General features: G+C 34.5%; 1 protein-coding gene across 1 annotated transcript in view; it reads left to right on the top strand.

Moving 5' to 3' along the window:
- Nucleotides 1-21,463, top strand: part of LOC144443237 (OTU domain-containing protein 7B-like) — a 39,258-nt gene that overhangs the window by 8,236 nt on the left and 9,559 nt on the right. The window contains exon 2 of the mRNA XM_078132657.1: nt 8,616-8,806. Within this exon, the coding sequence (XP_077988783.1) occupies nt 8,707-8,806 (100 nt within the window). The 5' untranslated portion in view covers nt 8,616-8,706. The remainder of the gene's footprint in view (nt 1-8,615; nt 8,807-21,463) is intronic.

The following is a 21,463-nucleotide window of genomic DNA, read 5'->3' as shown; positions in this document are numbered from 1 at the left end:
CACTACCAGGAATAGTTTGATTTGAAATTTCAGTATCCTCACATTTCCATGTTTTGATAACTTACTAAAAATGTCATTGTTCATATTTTACATTTCATCTAAGAAGTTGAGAATGTTTGGTTTTGATGCCTGTCACGTCAGTGAATGTGTCTCAATATTGTAGTCTGACTACATGTATGCTAGACATATTGAAATCCCAGGATTGTCTGGGAATTAGCCTTGCATGGCTAATAGAATCAGGTTTGCTTGCCAATCTAAAAGGTCAAGTCAGGGCAATTGCAGTAATTACTAGCTACACAATATTTAGAAGTAAATAGACTGCAGATTGGTCTAGTCCTGGGTCTAAAACTTACTAGTCTCTTTATCTGAAGACGGTGAGGCTGTCAGTGAGGGAGTAATCACAGCTACACATTTCTGTCAGCTTTGTAGGCAGTTTCTGAAGATCTTTACAGTTAAGTGTACAATAATGTATGTATTGGTTTGTTGTATAAATGATTAACACTAAATGTATATTGCCATTGTGGTGATAACTTCCATGTACATAAAATAATCTGTGGCTGTGAGACAAATAAAACAAAAGTTTATTCTAGTCGATTCTGATTCCATGCCAAAGTCACACGCCATACATGGCATTTTACTGTCAAATTGTATTGTTGAATAACACTTTTAAGGATTCTACTAGATGAATAAAACCTTGGACTTTGCTCATGGGGCAGTAACAATGTATCATATTTGCACTTTTCAGAGAAGTTTGTCTGAATGAATCAATGAAAAACTTGACGTAACAATCAAGATACAAGTTTTGGAAAATATTTTGGTTTCAAGAATTGGTAAGACAGTGAAATATTTTTGTCACTTTTGAATGGTTTGTTAAACTAGAAATGAGTGTGATGTTTTGATTCACTTACAATGTTAAACTTGTTTATAATTTATTGTTCCAAAATGACAGTATTTCACTGTCTAATCTAACCATGATATGATCTGATCATAAATGATGAAATAAAAAAAAAGTTGTTTTACTGAACTGTTGTAGGATACGGCCCAACCCTATAAACTGTTTGTGGAGAAGATTATGTCAAACAAACTTCATTCCCTAGGATGAATGAGTGCCAGAGTGGTACATTTATTTCATAGTCATTGAAAGGTGTCATGAATTTCCACCCTCTTCTGAGTTGTAGGCGTACAAGATGCGATTAATGAAGTGGGACAAGTACAGTGTGAATATCAATACAGTAGTCATACAGAGATGTAATACATGTACATGTGGTTTTCTTTAAATACAGGATAGTACTCATTAGTTTTCATTAAAATTACAAACTGGCTATACATCAAACTAATGAGTAATCATTTATGGAGCCATGTATTTAATCAGTATGCATGTAATAAATGATGAAATTGCTACAAACATGTCACGCTTGAATATTAAAAGATTGTGTACAATTTACATTCATGAAGTAAGTACTCTACTGTATTAAAATTATACTGAGGCTCAGCTACAAGGGTTGATTCTTGTGCTTGTTTGCTAAAAGTACTGTAAGGTTAGGTACATGTATGTATGTATAGGGTCTGTCTTTTATCAACTGAGTGACTTATGTGTTGAGAATCTAAAGGAAATTAGTATGGGGAGGGGGTGTTAGTTGGGGCAGACATGCTATTCAATTCTCTTGTAGATGTATGTTGGATTCAGACATGACTCAACACACTTCCTTGTCTGTGCTCAACAGTTGCAAGTTTTTGTATCACCATTGTATTGTATGAAGAGAAAGGAATTCCAAAACCTAGTTAGTTGTTGCTAGGTGACAAGAAAGCAGTTGTAGCTAGGTAACAGTACAGCAGTCTCCTCATCACCAATGTATTTCAAACATGTACTGACACAGTGATGCATATAGCAATTGACATTTGCAAAGTTCAGACGACCACAGAGATCAACTTCTTAACTTCAGTATATTGAGGTTTAAGATTTGGAATGAAATGCTTAGTCTGCTGCTAGTCAGCTTTACTATATATATACCATACACAAGCCAAATTATTAGTTTTGAATTGAAAGTATGGATTTATATACCCTGGTCGTTCTACGTCATGGCAAACTAGGTCTACATGTTTGTCACTAGTTCTATGGGGCCGACAAAATATGAGTCAAAATGTTCCAAATTGCAGCTGATGCCATGATTTTTCATAAATTATGTTTGAACATAGATGTTGGAAAGAGAGAGGGACAGGAAACTTTTGAAATGATGTGGGTTGGATTAACATCACATTTTAAAATAGGCATTGTCTATGATAAATCCCAGTTTCACAAGTCAGATCGATAGGTCGATTTTTCGTCTTGTGTTCTCTTTCAATTCAATTTCTTGACAAATGTGATGAATTCAGTCGATTTTACCAGAAATGATGGCAAAAATTGATAATCTGTAATATACTCTGTAACTTGACCAAGTAAACCCATCACAAGACAATTACATATTAAACATAAATGACAGTTAAATCACACATTATCACCAAATTTTCAGTCGCAGAACACAAAATAAATGCAAAGTACTAGTATCACCATTGTAACCATCCCATTGTCTTCTATGTTTGTAAAGCAACTAGAAGTCCTTTGTCTATTGCTTAATGAGTCCAAATGGATGTCTACTAGATTGTCTAATATAAGACATATTTGTATATGCTATAGACACAATACAGGTACAAGTATCTAACCAAACTAAGAGATCTGCAGTCAAATGTCAGTCTTTTACTGTAATTTTCTCATAGGACAATTGGTATGTCTAGGCTACATACATCATGGTTTGTGTTCATTTCATTATTGTGATTGTCAGTCACAAATTTGTAAATATTAGTTTCAACCTCACTATGTAGGAAATGTTGGATACATGTAAGTAACTGGTCGCAGTGTTATTAATATTATGCAGTGAAGGAATGTCTATACTGCTCCTGTGTCCAAAGGACTCTGAGCATGCATCACAGACTGACGGATCAAACTGAGTGAAGGGTTAACTTTTTTACATGTATACATGTAATGCATATTATGCAGTACAGTATATATACAATGTACTACAATTCATGCTGTCAACAGACGGTTAACACAATGTGACATGTTTATCAAACATTGTAAAGATGGCATGTCTGTCGTATAGGATGTAATAATATGAATTGTCAAAACACTATCATACATTTCTACTTGTAGCGTTAAGCTATGACAGAACTACACTGTAAACAGATTGGATTAATCATCAATGACTATGCATGGGAACAGGCAGAAATGGAGGAATGTGATTGCCACATGGAAAGAAGGACAGTCGGTGACACCCCCCCCCCCCTCCCCCATGTGGGGGAGGAAATTGACTTTAATTAATGATGAGAGAACCTCATGACGTGTGAGTGCAAGTGTGACATGCTCAGGTATCAGGGTATTTGCACCAGTGCTTGCAGTGTCCTCTGTGACATACTTTACACGAGTGTAGTCAGTGCAGCAGAAAACACTGCAAGCACCCCTGCAAATACCCCTAAATATTCCCACTGGCACTCATACAGAATGGGTTCTGTTATCATTACATATGTTTACTCAGAACATTTCTTATTGTGCACTTACATGTACAATGAATGGTTGTGCTCTCATTTACATATCATTTGCATATCATCATGCTACAGTGCAAGTATAAACTTCGGTGCATATGTAATAATACATGATGTATATAGTTTTGAGTACATTGTACATATACTTGTAGAAATGCTTTCTTGTACGTGATTAATAGATTATAGTAATAACTTGTCTGAGAATGTCATAAACACATGACAATCATAACCTAAAAGTATGGTATAGGTTTTATATGGATAGATTATGTTGGATCTTATTTTTCTGTTGTCAGGACCGTCGGTGTCACGTACATGTATATTGATGCATTAATTAATTAACTGGCAACATCATACTGTATCAGACTTTAAAGTCAGAATGTCTTTGTATTCAATTACAATGCAGTATGAATAGAATTCTTGCACAGTATTATCAGCTAATGACAATTATGTGGTGAATGGTTTCATTTGTAAAAAATATGTTTATGAATGTTAGAGTGGTAGACTATTTTTATGTCAGATGTAAGTTGTCTAATACTGATCATTTACAAATGACAAGCTCATTCCTTTCTTTGTTTCTTTACAAACACACTTTTAAAAGCACAGAGAGGAAAAACTGTTTAATGTCGTCAAATAACCTTGATCTTGTTTGATATATCATGCATGAGTTTCATACTACTGGCCGAGGTGAATTATGAAAAAAAAATCAATATTGAATTAACCATGGGGAGCTATACACAAAGTAATTTGTGTAAGAAACAGGTTGGCTCCATGCATGAGTGATATTTGACTTGGGAAATTTATTAGTGAGATTTTCAAGCATGACTGCGTGCCTTTACGGTCGTTGTGTGCTGCAATGTTGTTATATATGTACATGTCTGTGGTAAACATGTTATTGACATATCACATCATAATAGTAAGTATATATATTGTAATGACAAAATAATATGTCAATTTTGTTAAATAGGATATGATACCTCAATGATACCAAAGCACCTAAAATTGTCCTATATAAATAGTCGAAATGTCGAAGTCGATTTTCTTGCATTTTTTAACCAGGGCTTGTTTATATGTACAGTACATTACTTGAAGGCTGTGCACAGTGGTATTTGGGGTGTTGTGCATGACCCACACCACTTGCTCATGTCGTGGGTATTTTCTTGGGGAATAATGTAATTACAATATACAAACAGTATCTGTACATGTATGTAAGACAAGTGATACTCAGTTTGACCCCAGGGCTGTCGAACAACGCAGGTTTTCCCTAGGTACTTCAGTTTCTTCCTGCTTCTTCAACACTAGGGCACTGCTCCTGTGGCGACCATTCAACAAATTTACGAATTTATTTGGATGAATAAAGATTATTATTTTTATATTAAATTATGTACCTGCACAAACATAATTTGTGCATAAAAATGGGAAAGATAACAATTTTAAAAATTTGACTTTTTACCGGCTGTGTTGATGAAACAACTCAAAGAAAATACAATAAAATGAAATAAAAATGTTAAAAATATTAAAAATGGTAACACTTTGCTGAAACAAAAACAACAATCCACCAATAGGAAAAATGTCAACAACTTTAATCATATTAAATAAGTCTGAAATATATTATTGATATATTGCAAAAATGTGTCGTAGAAAGCATATTCAATAAAAAAATCAATGAACGTGAATAAGGAAATATTGATTGTTTGTTTGATTGATTGATTGAATGATTTTTATTTTATTATCATAATTTGATGAAGGCTTTACCAAAGGTTGAATAATACATGTAATAAAGCATCTGGCTTGACTTCAAGGTTTGCAAGATTGTGAACTATAGAATGCTGGAGGTTAAGAATTTATGGACTTCACAATTGCGATTCTAAAGTAGACAACTCACTGTTTATGATGCCAACATTTCTATGAAAGTTGTCCTTGTGTATTATGTTGTAATCATTTATTTTGTTGTTTTGTTCATAGCTAATTGTCACCAATTTCAAGGATAAAGTTAACTATGATCAGTCAAGTTTATTGACCTTTTTAAAAAGCATCTTCAACAATTTCTGTATTTCTCTTTGTATTGTGTTTTTAAAATGTGATGGTAAGTATACATGTTGAAGGCAAGATTGTCACTTGTTACACAAGTCTGATTCTTCAGTGTGAATGGACTTTGATTTCTGTTTGTGTCTTGTTTTTGAAATGAGATGGTGGTTAGATGGAAAGATTGTCACTTCTACACATACCTGGCTGTTTGATGTGAATAGAGTCTGATTTCTGTTAGTGTCTTGTTTTTGAAATGAGATGGTGGTCAGACAGAAAGAGTGTCACTTGTACACACACTTGGCTGTTTGATGTGAATAGAGCCTGATTGTTTGGTGTGACAGGAATCCTTCATACGCTGCAGTGGTGGGATGATGTGAATGGAGTGGCAGGTTTGGGAGATGATGACCTGTGTGCTATAGCCACAAGGTGTTTGTCACAGTATCAAGCAGAAGATGTGAATGACCGTAATTAGGGAATACACAATTTATAAGGTTTAGTGCATTTTTATTCATGTAGACTTTCGAAAACACTATACTGATCATAGAAGATTCTAGAAGGGAATCTACAAATGTATATATGAATCATAGTGCTTCCACTTTGATAGAGAAACAGACATGTTTTAAACAAATCATGTGTCCTTCATTTATAAGGTTATAGACCGCGTTCAATGCCCCTTGTTGATTGAGAAAAAAATGTTACCAATTTTACTGAAAAGAGTGAATCAAGAGTGTTCAGAATATATGTGGTTGTGGGTGTGTATAATGATTACTTTCTTAACTGCAAACCAATATCAACAAGGTGTTGAGGGTGAACTACATGTATAACTGGATTTAACAGAATGATCCAAATTTAGCTGGAGATGTTGAATAAACTGGACGGACTATGTGAAAAGTGGAAGAAGCTAAGAGAACCCAGTGTTCTCCCCACTATAGAGAAAGCTTGGTGCTATAGTCATCCTTGCAACCCAGGCTACAATGCTTGGCAGGTTTCTGCCATGCTTCAAATGTGTTCTACCATCCTGGAGTTTTAGTAGTCTTTGAATGACAACGTTATAATTCATGTGAAGACAATTGGCTGATCCCAATGTCCATGTGTGTATGTGTTACATATGAACATGTCAGAGTACATGTACATGTATGTTTCAGTGCCATGAGTGTTGAAGACATGCCTATTATGCAAATTACAATGTTATTTATATGCAAATTAGTATTCAAATTAGCACACCATCCTTGCAGTCTATTAAACCTGGGAAGAACACTATAACCTATGTATGAATGTAGACTTTGTTTCAGTGGCTTTTGAATCAAAGGAAGGTCTCTCCATCCTGTATAGCACATGCACATACTGTACATCTGCAGCTCTAGCTAGGCTACATGGATCAGGATGACAAATGTGAAGGGGTCGACCCCGTACAACTGAAGCTATTCCTAGACATGGAATATTTGTTATATCAACAAAGTCATGCACTGTGTCAAAAGTGTCAGGAACAGAGTAGACATGTACAAACACTTAGAGGTGAAAGCTCCATGCAATATATCCTTAGGTACATGCATGGACAGCAGTATATCTTACAACCATGGTGGTAATGCACTGTCATTAAAATATAATCAACACTACAACCAATCAGATTGTCACATACATACCATGTGATCCTGGGGATATGTACATGTACACTGAAAACTGAAAAAAGCTTTGGTTCTTGTTGTCAAAATTTGATTTTGTCATCATCTGGACAAGCTTAGAATGATTTGAACAGAAAATAACGACTTATAAATCTTGCCTGTCTGTGGAAGTACTGAATTACAGTATGGATTTAACCGAAGCTGTATATTGTCAGATGCGAATTTGTAATTGTCAAGTTACAGCCATGCAAACACGTACATGTAATGTAACTGGGTTACAACAAACTGAGATTGGCTGATTCATGCAAGTTCGCATATTATTTACAACCTTAGTTATTGATGTGTTGTTTACAAAACATTCTTGATTTTACAAGGAATGAAACCTGGCTGAATGCTACAAAGTGTGTATGCTACAAATCTATTTGCACGACAGTTTAACTCAGTGTACTCAGGACTCTGAGACTATATTTACGGTGCCCTGTACTACTCAGTGCAGTGCATGTATAATAATTTCAGCACAAAATTGACAATTTCCAACAAATCTTTGCTATTTCTTGCTTTGTACTCTTGAACTGCTAATGTTGGTTATCTTAGTGGTTTTGAAATGAGACCTGTTACGTTACATATGCCTTAAATATTGCCCACTTTACACTGATACACAGTGCATTTGTCAATACTTGTTCATGCCGTCCACCTGTGTTACACTCTCTTGATAGTCAGAAAATACCTTTGCTTCAAGTGAATGGCCCTGTAAAACTTAAATTTACTCACAGTGGCATCTACAGACTACTTAATTTAGTTCTTTATTTCACAGTGACAAATAGTAACATTTAGTTCACCGTCAAAACATCACATGCATCATACATAGATTTGTACATGTTAGAAAACATATTTTGATAAGTAGGTCGTTGATTGGTTGGATTGTTGTTATGTCATTGCTCATGAATATTTATTACTTTTACAAAATACTGAATAGTAGTACTGTGGAAGAAGCCAGAGTATTATTTTCGTTACGTCAGCAGAAAAGTTGTACTGTGGCTGGTGAGAATGCTTACTAAGGTATATAGATAATGAACTTTGGATTGTTTGTGTTCAGTGATTTGTACATATAAGTTTGTGGTTTTCAAAATGTAGGGCTGCAATTGCTGAAGTCAATCACCAAAAGCACCACTTGTGTTTGTTTCTATTGATTCTGAACATTGTTATGTGTTATTGTTATGTGTCAATAATAATAAATCAAGGGGGATTCTGAAGTTTTTTTCAGAGTTTTCAACCTCATATAGAAATATGGTAATTCTCCCATATTTTCCCCATTTCTGCCTTTTAGAATTTGATCTTTGTTTTAAGTCATCCCAAAGTTGAATAATAAATCATATTTTCATCTTTTTACAGATTTATTTAGTTAACAAGATGATACAAATGTAGGTGGATTGATGAAAGATTGAGCATTTTACATCCAAGTGAGTGGTCATTGGTGACAGCCATGGCACGTAATATCAACTCACCAGTCAAAGATAGTATATTATCAGACTTCATCAATGTCACCAAAGCTGAACCTGGATTGGCAAGGGATCTCTTGGAAGGTAAGACTGTCATCAAATACCTAAGTAATACTACATAAATTGTCCACTCTTGAGACATTCAGGAAATCAGAGTCATCTTTCACAAGGGCACTTTAAACACCCTGTGCTCTATAAATGTATGATGGATGGATGGCTGGATGGATGGATGGACGGACGGATGGATGGACGGTGGATGGATGGATGGACGGGTGGATGGACGGATGGACGTCTTGACAGATGGATGGATGGACAGATGGATGGATGGATGGACGGATGGATGATGGCAAGCAACATGCTATACATGTAGCTGTATAGTACAAATGAAATGTAAAATTACTGTCACAATATCATGTTCAAATATCAAATATGAAATGTCTGAAAATACATAAACGTAACAATCCCTCCTACAAAAACATGTACAGTGCAGTTTGAAGTTCAAATTCCATTATCATTGTAAAGACAAATATTCATGATACATTATGTATTTGTAAAGGTATAGAGATTAACTTTAAAACATGGCTACCTTGTCATTTTGTCTGAGTTTAAGGTACATGTTAAAGTGACCATATGGATGAGGATTTGTATTTAGTTTGGATTTTTCAATTTATGAAATAAGTTTATCATGGCATCCTACTTGAAAAATCAATGTGAAACAACATTGAACAAATGTGTGCTTGTAGCTCATTACATTGCAAAAAGCTAAAACATGTGTTACAATAAAAAAAAGTTTGTTATTGTATGTACAGTAACAAACATTTTACATACATATTGCAATCTATAGAGTTACAAACAAGGACTTGGTATATGTTGTTTCATATTGATTTTTCAAGTAGGAAGCCATGATAACATTGTTTTATAAATTAAAAATTCAAAGAAATACGCAATCCTCATCCATACACTTTAACAAGTGTATGGCTATAATTATTGGTGTACATGTAAATGTATGCATGATTCAGTATTTAGGCTACTCCACATTGTCGTAATTATATCTATAGGAGTCATCCTACATCAGGGCCATGTTTTGGATTATAAACCAATTTCCCCACACACACTGGTTTATCCATTCTGCATTTTGTACATGACTTGGCAATAGATGTGCTGAAATGCTCAGATGGCTACAGTGTGCCTTCTAAGCAAATTTGACGTGCCATAGACGCACACAATTTCTAGTGACGCACCAAAATTTGGTGTTCTCCTATCTCTTACTATGTGGTGACTCACAAGAAATTTCGATTTTTCTCATTTTGACTCACAACAACAAAATTTGGCTACCATGAGAGGGCACACTGGATGGCTATACTATAAACAGTAGGTGTCTGAATGGATGAAGAGAGGACGATGTTACCTTTATAGAACAGAATGTAATCAATCTAGGGAGTTCATGTTAAGGTGATGTTACTGATAGGATGGATTAGACCCCTTAACTTTAAGCTGATTGGTATCATCAGCCACAAGTGTAGTGAACTTAAAATATGTGACTGTGTTGATGTAGACGTGTCCTAAATTGAAACATTAGATTGTCAACGACTGAAATACAGAATAGTTGCCGCTAGCATATTTTGCACATGTAGATTTATAGACGGAGTGTCCATGCACATATAATCATGTATGTGTGTGTGTGTATTAGTGAGCACCTGAACACAGCCAAACCATTTCAAGTGTCAGCTGTGATAAGGACAACTCAATCATTAAGCACACACTAATGAATAACTGGATATGCAGATTAGATAGTTAGACAGGAGCCCAGAAGGTAAGCAGAGCAAAGTACATCTATGTACTGAAGTGGCTTCTTGTGGTATGTGGTTTCTTTTTATTCTGTTGACCCTAAATAGACCTCTGTTTAAAGCAAAATACTTCATCCATGTTTTGTTGTTTTGTGGGTTTAAAAATATCATAAAAATACCAGCACACACACATGTGAATGGCGAAGTGAAGGTATGTTGCTTAGACACAGTACTGTAAGTTAATTTATGTCCCAGTCTATCATGTAACTTGCTTGATATCTAATCCACAATTTTTAAATAGAGCACAGGTCGTTATTTCTCAGGAATTAAATTGAAATCTTAAATCTCATTAATGTGAAATCCATCACGTATTGGCAGTGGTTGGTGTTGTGCATTTCAATTTATTATTAAGTACTAAAAAGATTACAGCAGTAAGGTTGCTGGTGATAGAAATAACCCATGTGACCGTACTTATTGATATGCAAAGACTAACCCATTGTAAAATCAATATTCAGGATGGAAATAGTTTAACGTCCTTCAAAGAAATTGTAGAAATATGTATCAAGCCTATTGACCAGTGTGTCTGCTAAAGCTAATACGATGAGTCACTAACAAACATCACTGTTTCACAGCAGTTATTGAAAATATATGAAAATGCTACCAAGACCAGATTAAGATAAAAACTTGTCAAAATGTTCTTAGTTCAAATAAACTTTGAAATAGCTGATGTTTTGGGAATAACACTTCTAAAGAGTTGAATCCTCACACCACTGAGAGTATTGGAGCTGATGTTTTGGGAATAACTCTTCTAAGAGTTGCCCCGAGAGTGTTGGAAAGAATTCAACAATTCCTTGTGATGCACTAGATTACCCCTTATTACAGTCGTTGATGAATAACAGAGAAACCAAATTTTTAGCATTTTGATCCAAAAAAAAGAAAAGTTTTTTTATTAGAGGGCACACAGCTACTGACTAATAGTTATGGTCAACCTGCTGACTTCTAACTTCAATCTAAGACATTCAAATGCTCTGTATTCTGTCCTATCTCATAGTTCAGTTCAGTGTGTATAGTGATTGCAGGGTTATAGATATGTTATGACGTGAAGCAAAACGCTGATGAAAAAAAAAGTCACTGTGCACTGCACATTACATGCCCCATATTACAGTTCCATTGGTGGAGCATTGTATATTGTGTATTGTTAATGTTATTAATGATGCATACGGATATTGAATATTGAAGGGAAATATAAATATTGTTCATGAAATGCTATACATTGTATGTCATTTCATAACTCAGGACATGGGTGACCTGGAGAGATAAGAAAAAAATGTATACATACATGCAGATATTTCAAAAAATGAAATGAAATGAAAGTGTTGATGAATTTAAATAATACATGTATGCTATAGATGCCCGTGTAATTAAGCAGTAGTTAGACCAGATTATTCTAGGACCTTGGTTGTTAGAAAGAATATAAATAACCTACTGTGAACCGTACTATACCTGTGGGCATTTCACTAGAGAATGGGATATGAGAAAGAGGGAGGGAGAGAAAGAAAGAAAGACAGAGACACAGACAGACAGACAGACAGACAGACAGACAGACAGATAGATAGACAGGGACAGAGGATAAGCTATGGGAACTGGTGATTTGCTGACAAGGCATCTGTGTTATGAAACCATCATTTAGAAGACTGACAGGAGTTCTGTATGTGTACATGTACATGTAATACTATGTACATGAATACCTGTATAGAAAACTACATGTAGGTGAAAATTAATGTTATTTAGTAGAAAACACAGCTAGGGATATGGATTGATCAGCAACTGTAGTTCAATTTTCAACCTTAGGGAGATTTCCCAGTCTCCAGACTGGATATATTTCTAGTTGTTGAAAGCTATAGATGCCCGTGTAATTAAGCAGTAGTTAGACCAGATTGTTCTAGGACCTTGGTTGTTTGAAAGAATATAAATAGCCTACCTGTGAACAGTACTATACCTAGTACCTGTGGGCATTTCACTAGAGAACAGGATATGAAAAGGGAGGAAGAGAAAGAAAGAAAGACAGAGACACAGACAGACAGATAGATAGATAGATAGATAGACAGACAGACAGACAGACAGACAGGGACAGAGGATAAGCTATTGGAACTGGTGATTTGCTGACAAGGCATCTGTGTTATGAAACCATCATTTAGAAGACTGGCAGGAGTTCTGTATGTGTACATGTACATGTAATACTATGTACATGAATACCTGTATAGAAAACTACATGTAGGTGAAAATTAATGTTATTTAGTAGAAAACACAGCTAGGGATATGGATTGATCAGCAACTGTAGTTCAATTTTCAACCTTAGGGAGATTCCTCAGTCTCCAGACTGGATTTATTTCTAGTTGTTGAAAGCAATGGTCAGTGAATCTACATGTAAGAAATGGTGAAATGTCTGTCTGTCTGTCTGTCTGTCTGTCTGTCTGTCTGTCTGTCTGTCTCGCTGTCTGTCTCGCTGTCTTTCTGTCTCGCTGTCTGTCTGTTATAGAGAGGTGTTGACAATATCAGAAAGAATCATGTAAGATATAGAATCTTCTGAGTAATCATATCAATCAAGTACTTATAATGTTACCATGGAAACAAATATTTCTCTGGGAGATGTGAAATTTGATTCATTAAGTACTGTTGTGATAAGGTAACTACATGTATATCAAATGAACTTGTATTTTCACATCAAAATATCAAATCATACACATGTAAACACACACACTCACTAACAAACACACACACGCACACACACACACACACACACACACACACACACACACACACACACACACACACAAATTTATAATGTAACTGCATTGTACTAGCCATACTGTCTGCAGTTCTAAAATACTTTTTGCAACAAGTCAAAAGAGATATTACCACTTGAAATAAACAAAGCAAACTTCACCAGGAAGTTTGTCCCTGACTTCACAATCTCAAATGTTAATAGTATTAGTATGGTTAGGCCTAAAAAAAATAATTGTTTAGTTCTGGTTACCCGACCCCACCTCGTTTTTCCCTGTTGATCCTTAACTTTTTAAAAAATATATTTAAGAAAAAAATAATAAAATTGTAAAAATTGTGAAGTTGCATGGGAAATAGTGGACATGGAAACTGATACTAACTTTAAAAGACAATATAAAACTGTTCTTCCAATCTGTAATGGCTGTACATCTGATAATAAGAAATAAATAAATAACACAGAGACCATTTGGAAAACAATGGAAAACCTGAACTAGACACTCACACATGAAAAAAAATGTAATAAAATAAATTAAAAAATCTGCCTAACCCACCTATTCTAAAATTGAGCGTAATCGGAACCACACAATTTTTTTTATTAGGCCTTATGGACGTTAACATATAATTATTGTATCTGCATCTAGCCTTGAATCCATGTGGATGAGGATTTTAAGTTTTAGTTTGAGGGGAAACTAAAACTTCAAATCCCCATGCGCATGGATTCCAGGCTAATCTGCACCTTGTGTGTAGTACCATATACTTCTATATGTACATGCTATTAATAGCCCAGAGACTTTGCTATCTGACACAATACACTGCATGTAGCTTGTTTTGGTGAAAGACATTGCCAAGCCAGGTAGCTAAGTAGCTTTGAGTGGTTATTCATACACCTTGGGTCCTAGACTTGTGTCATGTATAATTCAAACTGTGAACTTTTCACACCTACTATAAATGTATCATTCTTAGATGTTAATCTACTCCTCCTAGCATATGTCATGTAGTCTCGCAGAAGATCTCACAAGATCCCTCGAGATGCCATTGAGTGCATAGCAACCTAAGTTTTCTACCATATGTCATGTACACATATCACAATTTCCTAAGTTTTCTACCATATGTCATGTACACATATCACTATTTCCTAAGTTTTCTACCATGTCATGTACACATCACTATTTCCTAAGTTTTCTACCATGTCATGTACACATATCACAATTTCCTAAGTTTTCTACCATATGTCATGTACACATATCACAATTTCCTAAGTTTTCTACCATGTCATGTACACATATCACAATTTCCTAAGTTTTCTACCATATGTCATGTACACATATCACAATTTCCTAAGTTTTCTACCATATGTCATGTACACATATCACAATTTCCTAAGTTTTCTACCATATGTCATGTACACATATCACAATTTCCTAAGTTTTCTACCATATGTCATGTACACATATCACAATTTCCTAAGTTTTCTACCATATGTCATGTACACATATCACTATTTCCTAAGTTTTCTACCATATGTCATGTACACATATCACTATTTCCTAAGTTTTCTACTATATGTCATGTACACATATCACTATTTCCTAAGTGTTTATAATGTAAATCCTTAGAGCTGAAGTCCATATAAAAGTATGCTGCTATACAATGTATTGTACTGTTATTTCGATACCAATTAATCAATCAACCAATCAGAAATTTAAAGAATTTATATTGTGCCAGACTCCATAACTATACATGTTGCTCTTATTCAATGATGGTTAAACTTTAAAAGGGTTCATCCACACAAAATGCTTGTTTGAACAGATGTGTCTTCTTGAAAGTGTCCAGATTTGATGCTTGCCTATTTACATGTATGTCCAGTGGTAAAGAATTCCATACACAAAGTATGGCTACCATGTGTATGTCTTAATTACTCTTGAATTTAGTGTGATGTGTGCTTTCTTCTATATAGTCTTTCACCTTCTGTGATTAAAGTAACATTGTGTGTTGCATGCTGTGGTCTCACTTTGCTTAAAGTTAGTCTCCAAACATACCCAGACACATATTGATGATGACAGTACATTTAGCAAGCTGGCTGTGAGATTGAAAGATACAATAGACTCTCACAGCTCACATTTATTTGTACATGACAATTCTGCAAAGTGAGCAGGCTACCAATTTTCTGAATAACCCAGTGGCTAGAGATGGTAAAATATTCACAAAGGTGGTTTTTTTTAAACTTAGGCTGTCATTGTATCTCCAAAAATCTATCACATTGTAATTTTCATATTGCATCCGAATACCTGGTGTGATCTGTACCATATGCTAGAAATGTTGGGATGACATATGTATAGAAATATTTTAATATGAAACAAACAAGTAACTACCAAGAACCATAATGTTACATTCTGTCCCTGTAATTAGTCATTTCCATTGCCTTGCATTGGTATAAACATTTACATACAGTCTTAAATTGATAAGTCAATATACTAAATGTAACTATATAGAACTGATATTATAATATACACTGTATTCATTCAAATCAAATTTAGAAATTCAAATATGATTGCCACTTGTGCAGTGCCCAAGTGTTGAAATAGGAGGAAACTGCAGTAGTCAGGTCAGGGTGACTCTGAGTCAGATAAAACCTACGCTATTTGGTAGAGTCAAACTGAGCATCACCCTTCTTACATACATGAATTGTTAATTTTTAATCAAACCCAGTTGGCCCTGGGTGAGTTCCAACTCACAGACAGCAGTGGGAAGAGGTTTACTGATATGAGCTAACCACTCCAACTTAACCACCGGCAGTTATGATATGACTTGTGTCAGAGTAGACAGAGGCTATACTACACAGATAGATTCTGACACAACTCATATCTATTTGATCACAACAATTCTGCAAAGTGATCGGGCTATACAAGAGAGTCTACTACTGCACAGAGGACTGTAATATTTACCATATGATTAATACCTCAAAGTGATGTACTACATTATATATACGAAAGTAATGCAGTGTGTCAAGATATTTGCCTTTGATATGTTTGTACTACAGTTTGAAATGTTCCACAGCTGTGATTCTCACATGAGATATGATCAGCATAAGTCACATTTTATCCATCAAAGTGTACTTATCAGGACATATGTCTACAAACTTCAAAAGACAAGCTGTCATTGAAACAAAACATTAAATGTTCTAAAAAACAATTCTTAATACAGACTTTACAATTTACTTCAAGAAAAAAAGGAGAAAAAGAGAGTAAATGTATATTTTTAATCGTAGAACAAACAATGTCAACAAAAGGATAATTTATGTGGTGTATGTAAATAGGACAGTGTTGAGACTTTCTGTCATGTTCTACCACTCCAAACACAGTGATGAGATATTAATTGATGTCTCACATGATCCCGTTCCCCTTTTACAAGCAGATAATGTTCTGTTGAGGTTGCATTCAATGAAAGCAGTAAAAAGGTCTGTCCCCACCTGAATCAGTTCGAAAACCAGTTTCTGTCCCCATGAGAAAACTTAGTAATGGATTTGAATCAATTTTATACTTTTTCATCCTGTCAAACACAACAAATTTGATTTGATGAGGTAGGTTACAAATTAGATCATTGATATGATAACACTTCATTTATTACATGGATTATTATAAAGTAGTTAGGAGTAATTCCTAACTTCATTGTTGAAATATTTGTAAAACAGAGGCTATTAACAAAACTTGGAGGTTAATAGTTCTCACTCAAAGATTGAGAAAATCTGAATGACAGTGAAATAGACAAAGACAATGTGATGATAAGACCTTGGGTTATACTTCCATGATAAGACTAAGAGATCCTGCTGTGTATAATTAAACCTAATTATTGTAATAGCAATGATGGCTATATTCATTTTGGATGAATTACATATATATGGAAAGTGTGAAGTTGTTCCTTGAATAAAAGATGTCAGTATAGTATACAAAGTACTCAGTACATTGTCAATAAGCAAGATATGGAAGATAATTTGGTGGTGGAAATGACCTCAAGGTTAGGATTCAAGTGCGTAAAGCCAACAAAAAAATCTAAATTGAATAAAAGTTGGTTCTCCTGTCCCTATGCCATGTTAAACCAGTTTTGAATCAATTTACTTTGAATTGGTTTAAAACTATCCCCTTGAGGTGGTTTCAAACTGATTCAATTTTTATCGATTAGAAACTCTATGATTTTAGTATATGTGGAAACAGAGGAACTGACTTCAAATTGATTTCAAACTGATGCTGGGATAAAGTTACATTCATTCTGTACATTGCATTGATTTTAAACAGATTACAATTTTCTTTTAAAAAAAGTGTACTTTTGTATAAAACTAGTTGGCAATGCAAACAGGTTTTAGAGAAATATAGCCTGTTTACTCTGCTGTCGAGATACATCGTTAGCTGGTCTGCCTCCTAGCCCTATAGCCTGTTTACTGCACTGTTGAGATACATCATTAGCTGGTCATACCTCCTAGCCCTATAGCCTGTTTACTGCACTGTTGAGATACATCATTGGTCATACATGTACCTTATAATATCATCATTGCATATCTCGCACAATACAAGGGCTAGGCGTAATGACCAGCAAGTGATGTATCTTGACAGTGCAGTAAACAGGCTAAGACTGGTAAGATATTAGGTGTACTTGTTTGTTAGTTGAATGTTTGAAGAACTTTTCTTGCCATAAAGGGGGTCACAGGTGCGATTAACTTCATCTTAGATGCATTGCAAATACTTGGAAACATAGAAAAGCCATTTCTACATTAAACCATGCAATGCATGGCCTTTCTAACTTAAAATAGTCAAACAGCTGTGAAAATTGGCCAATCAGGCTCAGATTTGAGTATGTGTTTATCAATACATGTATGTTCATATATTTCCAGGCTACTACATGTACTTAAGTTATAGTGGGTGTGAAGGAAAACAAGTTCTGAATTTTTTTTCTTCCGGAAACTGTCCAGCTTGTTTTCCTTGACACCCACTATCACATTTCCCTCAAGGCCTGTTTCTGTTTGCAACTAAAACTGGTGTTCGTGTATAGTCAGACTGATATTTGTTCTGCTTACAAACCCTACTAATTATATACATAATAATTATACACTTTATATAGAAGTGTGGTGTGATATGATCTCAAAAAAAAATCGTTTTGTGTCCAGACTAGAATGTATAGAGCTAGTAAAATAGTTTTGTACTCAGTTGAATGATTGATGGTTGATATGGACTTGAACATATGCACTTGCATTAGACTGTGAACTTGAGATTGATGAGTACTGTACTTCATGGTGTAATGATCATATTAGAGAGTAGAAAGGAAATACATCCTGACACTTACAGTGTACATATATATGTATCCATGCAGTCAAAAACAGTACTTGACAGCATAGGATGTAAGGTCACAGAGTACTTGTGTTTATTATCCACTGAAGTGAAAATGTCGACAGTAATGTAGGCATCTCCACTTGGGAGTAATTTAGTTAGAAGGGACTTACAGCTATGAATCCATAGCATCGTCAAATATTAATTACTGAACATTATGCTAGAATTTTTCTCCCTTTGGGAAAGACTGTAGTTTGATGAACTATTCTAGATTAGTACAATAGAAATCAAGCTAGGGAAGGGAGTTTGATTAGGGCCAGTCATAGGATCCTGGGATGTGGTTTAGTGTATGATACATAGAATCCTGGGATGTGGTTCAATGGTGTGTGATACATGTATGCATAGAATTCAGTATTAATGTTTGACTTCGTTTGATTTACTAATAAAAATGTGTATCATTATTTAATATAACATCCAGCTGTAAAATTAATGACTTTCACTACATTATACAACATATTTTTCACTTTTGAAATTTCAAATGAAAATATGAGATCCATCATTGTAGGATATACATGTACCTAGTAAGTACACACTTGATTCCAATCCTTTACATGTAAATGAAGAGACTACCAATCACTTGAGGCCTTTTAAATTTGATAACAAAAACCTAGGGAGAACACTGTTTATATAATCAAAGCATGTTTTAAACATCTCATTACTTTGTTTTCTCCACCTGTCCAATTAATCGTGAAGGGTAGTCATGTGTGAAAGATGATTTCAAGATAAAATATCATGTTCAATGCATACATGGTGTTTCAATTTTAACATTTAACATTTATTTATTTATTTTCTATAGCGCCCTTTCTATTTTAAAACAAATATTCAAAAGCGCTGAACAATAACAATTAAAAATTTAAAACATTGGGAAGTGATATAAAATTAAGTATATATAATAAAGATATATATTCAATCATTCATTACTACCAATCATTCTTTACTACCATAAAGAATTTAACATAGTCATGTGATAACAGGAAGTGTGGGTAAGATATCATCTTGGTTGATTCAGCTGAGATTCTTTTGAACCTAAATACATGTACAGGAAAACAAATTCTAGGATATTTTGTTCATACTTCATTTATTAGATTTACTCATTTTTTATCAATTATTTGAGGTTAGATTTTTTCAAACATAACATGTCTCTGATGACTGTGCATTTAAATTTAGATACCTCTGATAACCCTTGAAACCAATACATCTAAAAAGTTCTCAATGGACTTTAAATATTATTTTCCTTGCCCCTTTTAGAAGATGAGTCATCAAATGAATTACAAAGTACAATTTTGTGTGTATTATCAAAAGATGGAGATTGCATCGCCGTGTTATGTTTCATTTTCCTCAGCAGATGTGTACATGTATCAACTTGGATTGTAAGCCATAATGATTTTAATCTGTCTTTTATATTTTGCCCTTAATGACCTTTGACCTTTTTTTATCAAAGACATTTTCAAATCATCTTAGGAATTATGTTATTAAGAGATACATGGACTGTAATTTCATAATGACTGTATTTATGTGCCATACTTTGAATTGTGATTTAGCCTGTTTACTGTGCTGTCGAGATACATCATTAGCCATCGTACCTCCTTGCCCTATAGCCTGTTTACTGTGCTGTCGAGATACACTGTTAGCTGGTCGTACCTCCTAGCCCTCGTCTAGCCAGTTTACTCCACTGTTGAGATCACATTTACTGAATGGCAACCATATTTGTAGTTAAAAAATCATTATTACTGGATAACTCAAAAAGTGTAATATATAGACATTCCATTCAAGTGTCTACCCCATATTATATAGATGTAAGCTATCTTTGGAGATCTTGACCTTTGACTTTCAGGGTCAGTTATCAAAATCAAGCCTGCCTATCACAGAGACATTGTAGTATTTACATATTACCAATTTCTTTTAAATCATGTTTACAAAGTAATATTTAAGAAAAGAACCATACACAAGCATTATTTTTGGTGCTCATATCACTTTTACTGAATTGCAGCCATATTTGTAGTAAAACTCACTATATTCAAGTGTCTATTCCCATATTGCCAGGTTTAAACTTTCTTTTCAGACATTGACCTTTGGCCTTGACCTGGATCTTCAGGTTCAATTGCCGAAATTCAGCTGCAATTTCCTTATCACAGACACTAGTATTTATATGTTGCCACCAATTTTTTAAAAATGTCTACATTCTGTCGCATAGAAGTAATGTGTGTGTGTGTGGGGGGGGGGGGGGGGGGGCACGACTTAGACTTGTTTCCCACAGCGTTAACATATAGTATTTGGCAGTCATATCATGATATTTGATTCTAAAATGACTAAATTTTGATATCATTTTGACCTCTATTTCAAAACTTTGTACTAGAAGGACCTCCTATTTTATCATTGATTTTAACAAAATAGACTAAAGTTTCTGTTACATTCATGATAGAAATGGAAAAAGTCATTGACTTCAAAGACCTTACTGTGATACATCTATCAAAGGGTAGTTGAGTTACAATGAGTGTATGATCAACTCAGTTATTTTTATCATAGAAATGATGAGATACTATAAATACCATGGTAAAGGTAAATATAGGTTAGACAAATATCAATCAGTCATTCTACTGTACATTATATATATTACATGTTATATTTAATTTGGTATTACCGTACCATGATACATGAGGCTGTAATGGATTTTAATGTATCCTTTCAGGGAGTTGAGAAAGTATAAGGGGCTATTGTGGCATAAGGAGTCCATACCAGGAGTACTAATTTTTACAGTGCTTTGACTCATTTAAGTCCTTGTGGGCAAATTC

Source organism: Glandiceps talaboti, chromosome 12, assembly GCF_964340395.1.
Source record: "Glandiceps talaboti chromosome 12, keGlaTala1.1, whole genome shotgun sequence".
Taxonomy (NCBI): Eukaryota; Metazoa; Hemichordata; class Enteropneusta; family Spengelidae; genus Glandiceps; species Glandiceps talaboti.
The sequence above is the reverse complement of the archived record's forward strand: the minus strand, read 5'-3'. Positions and strand labels throughout refer to the sequence as shown.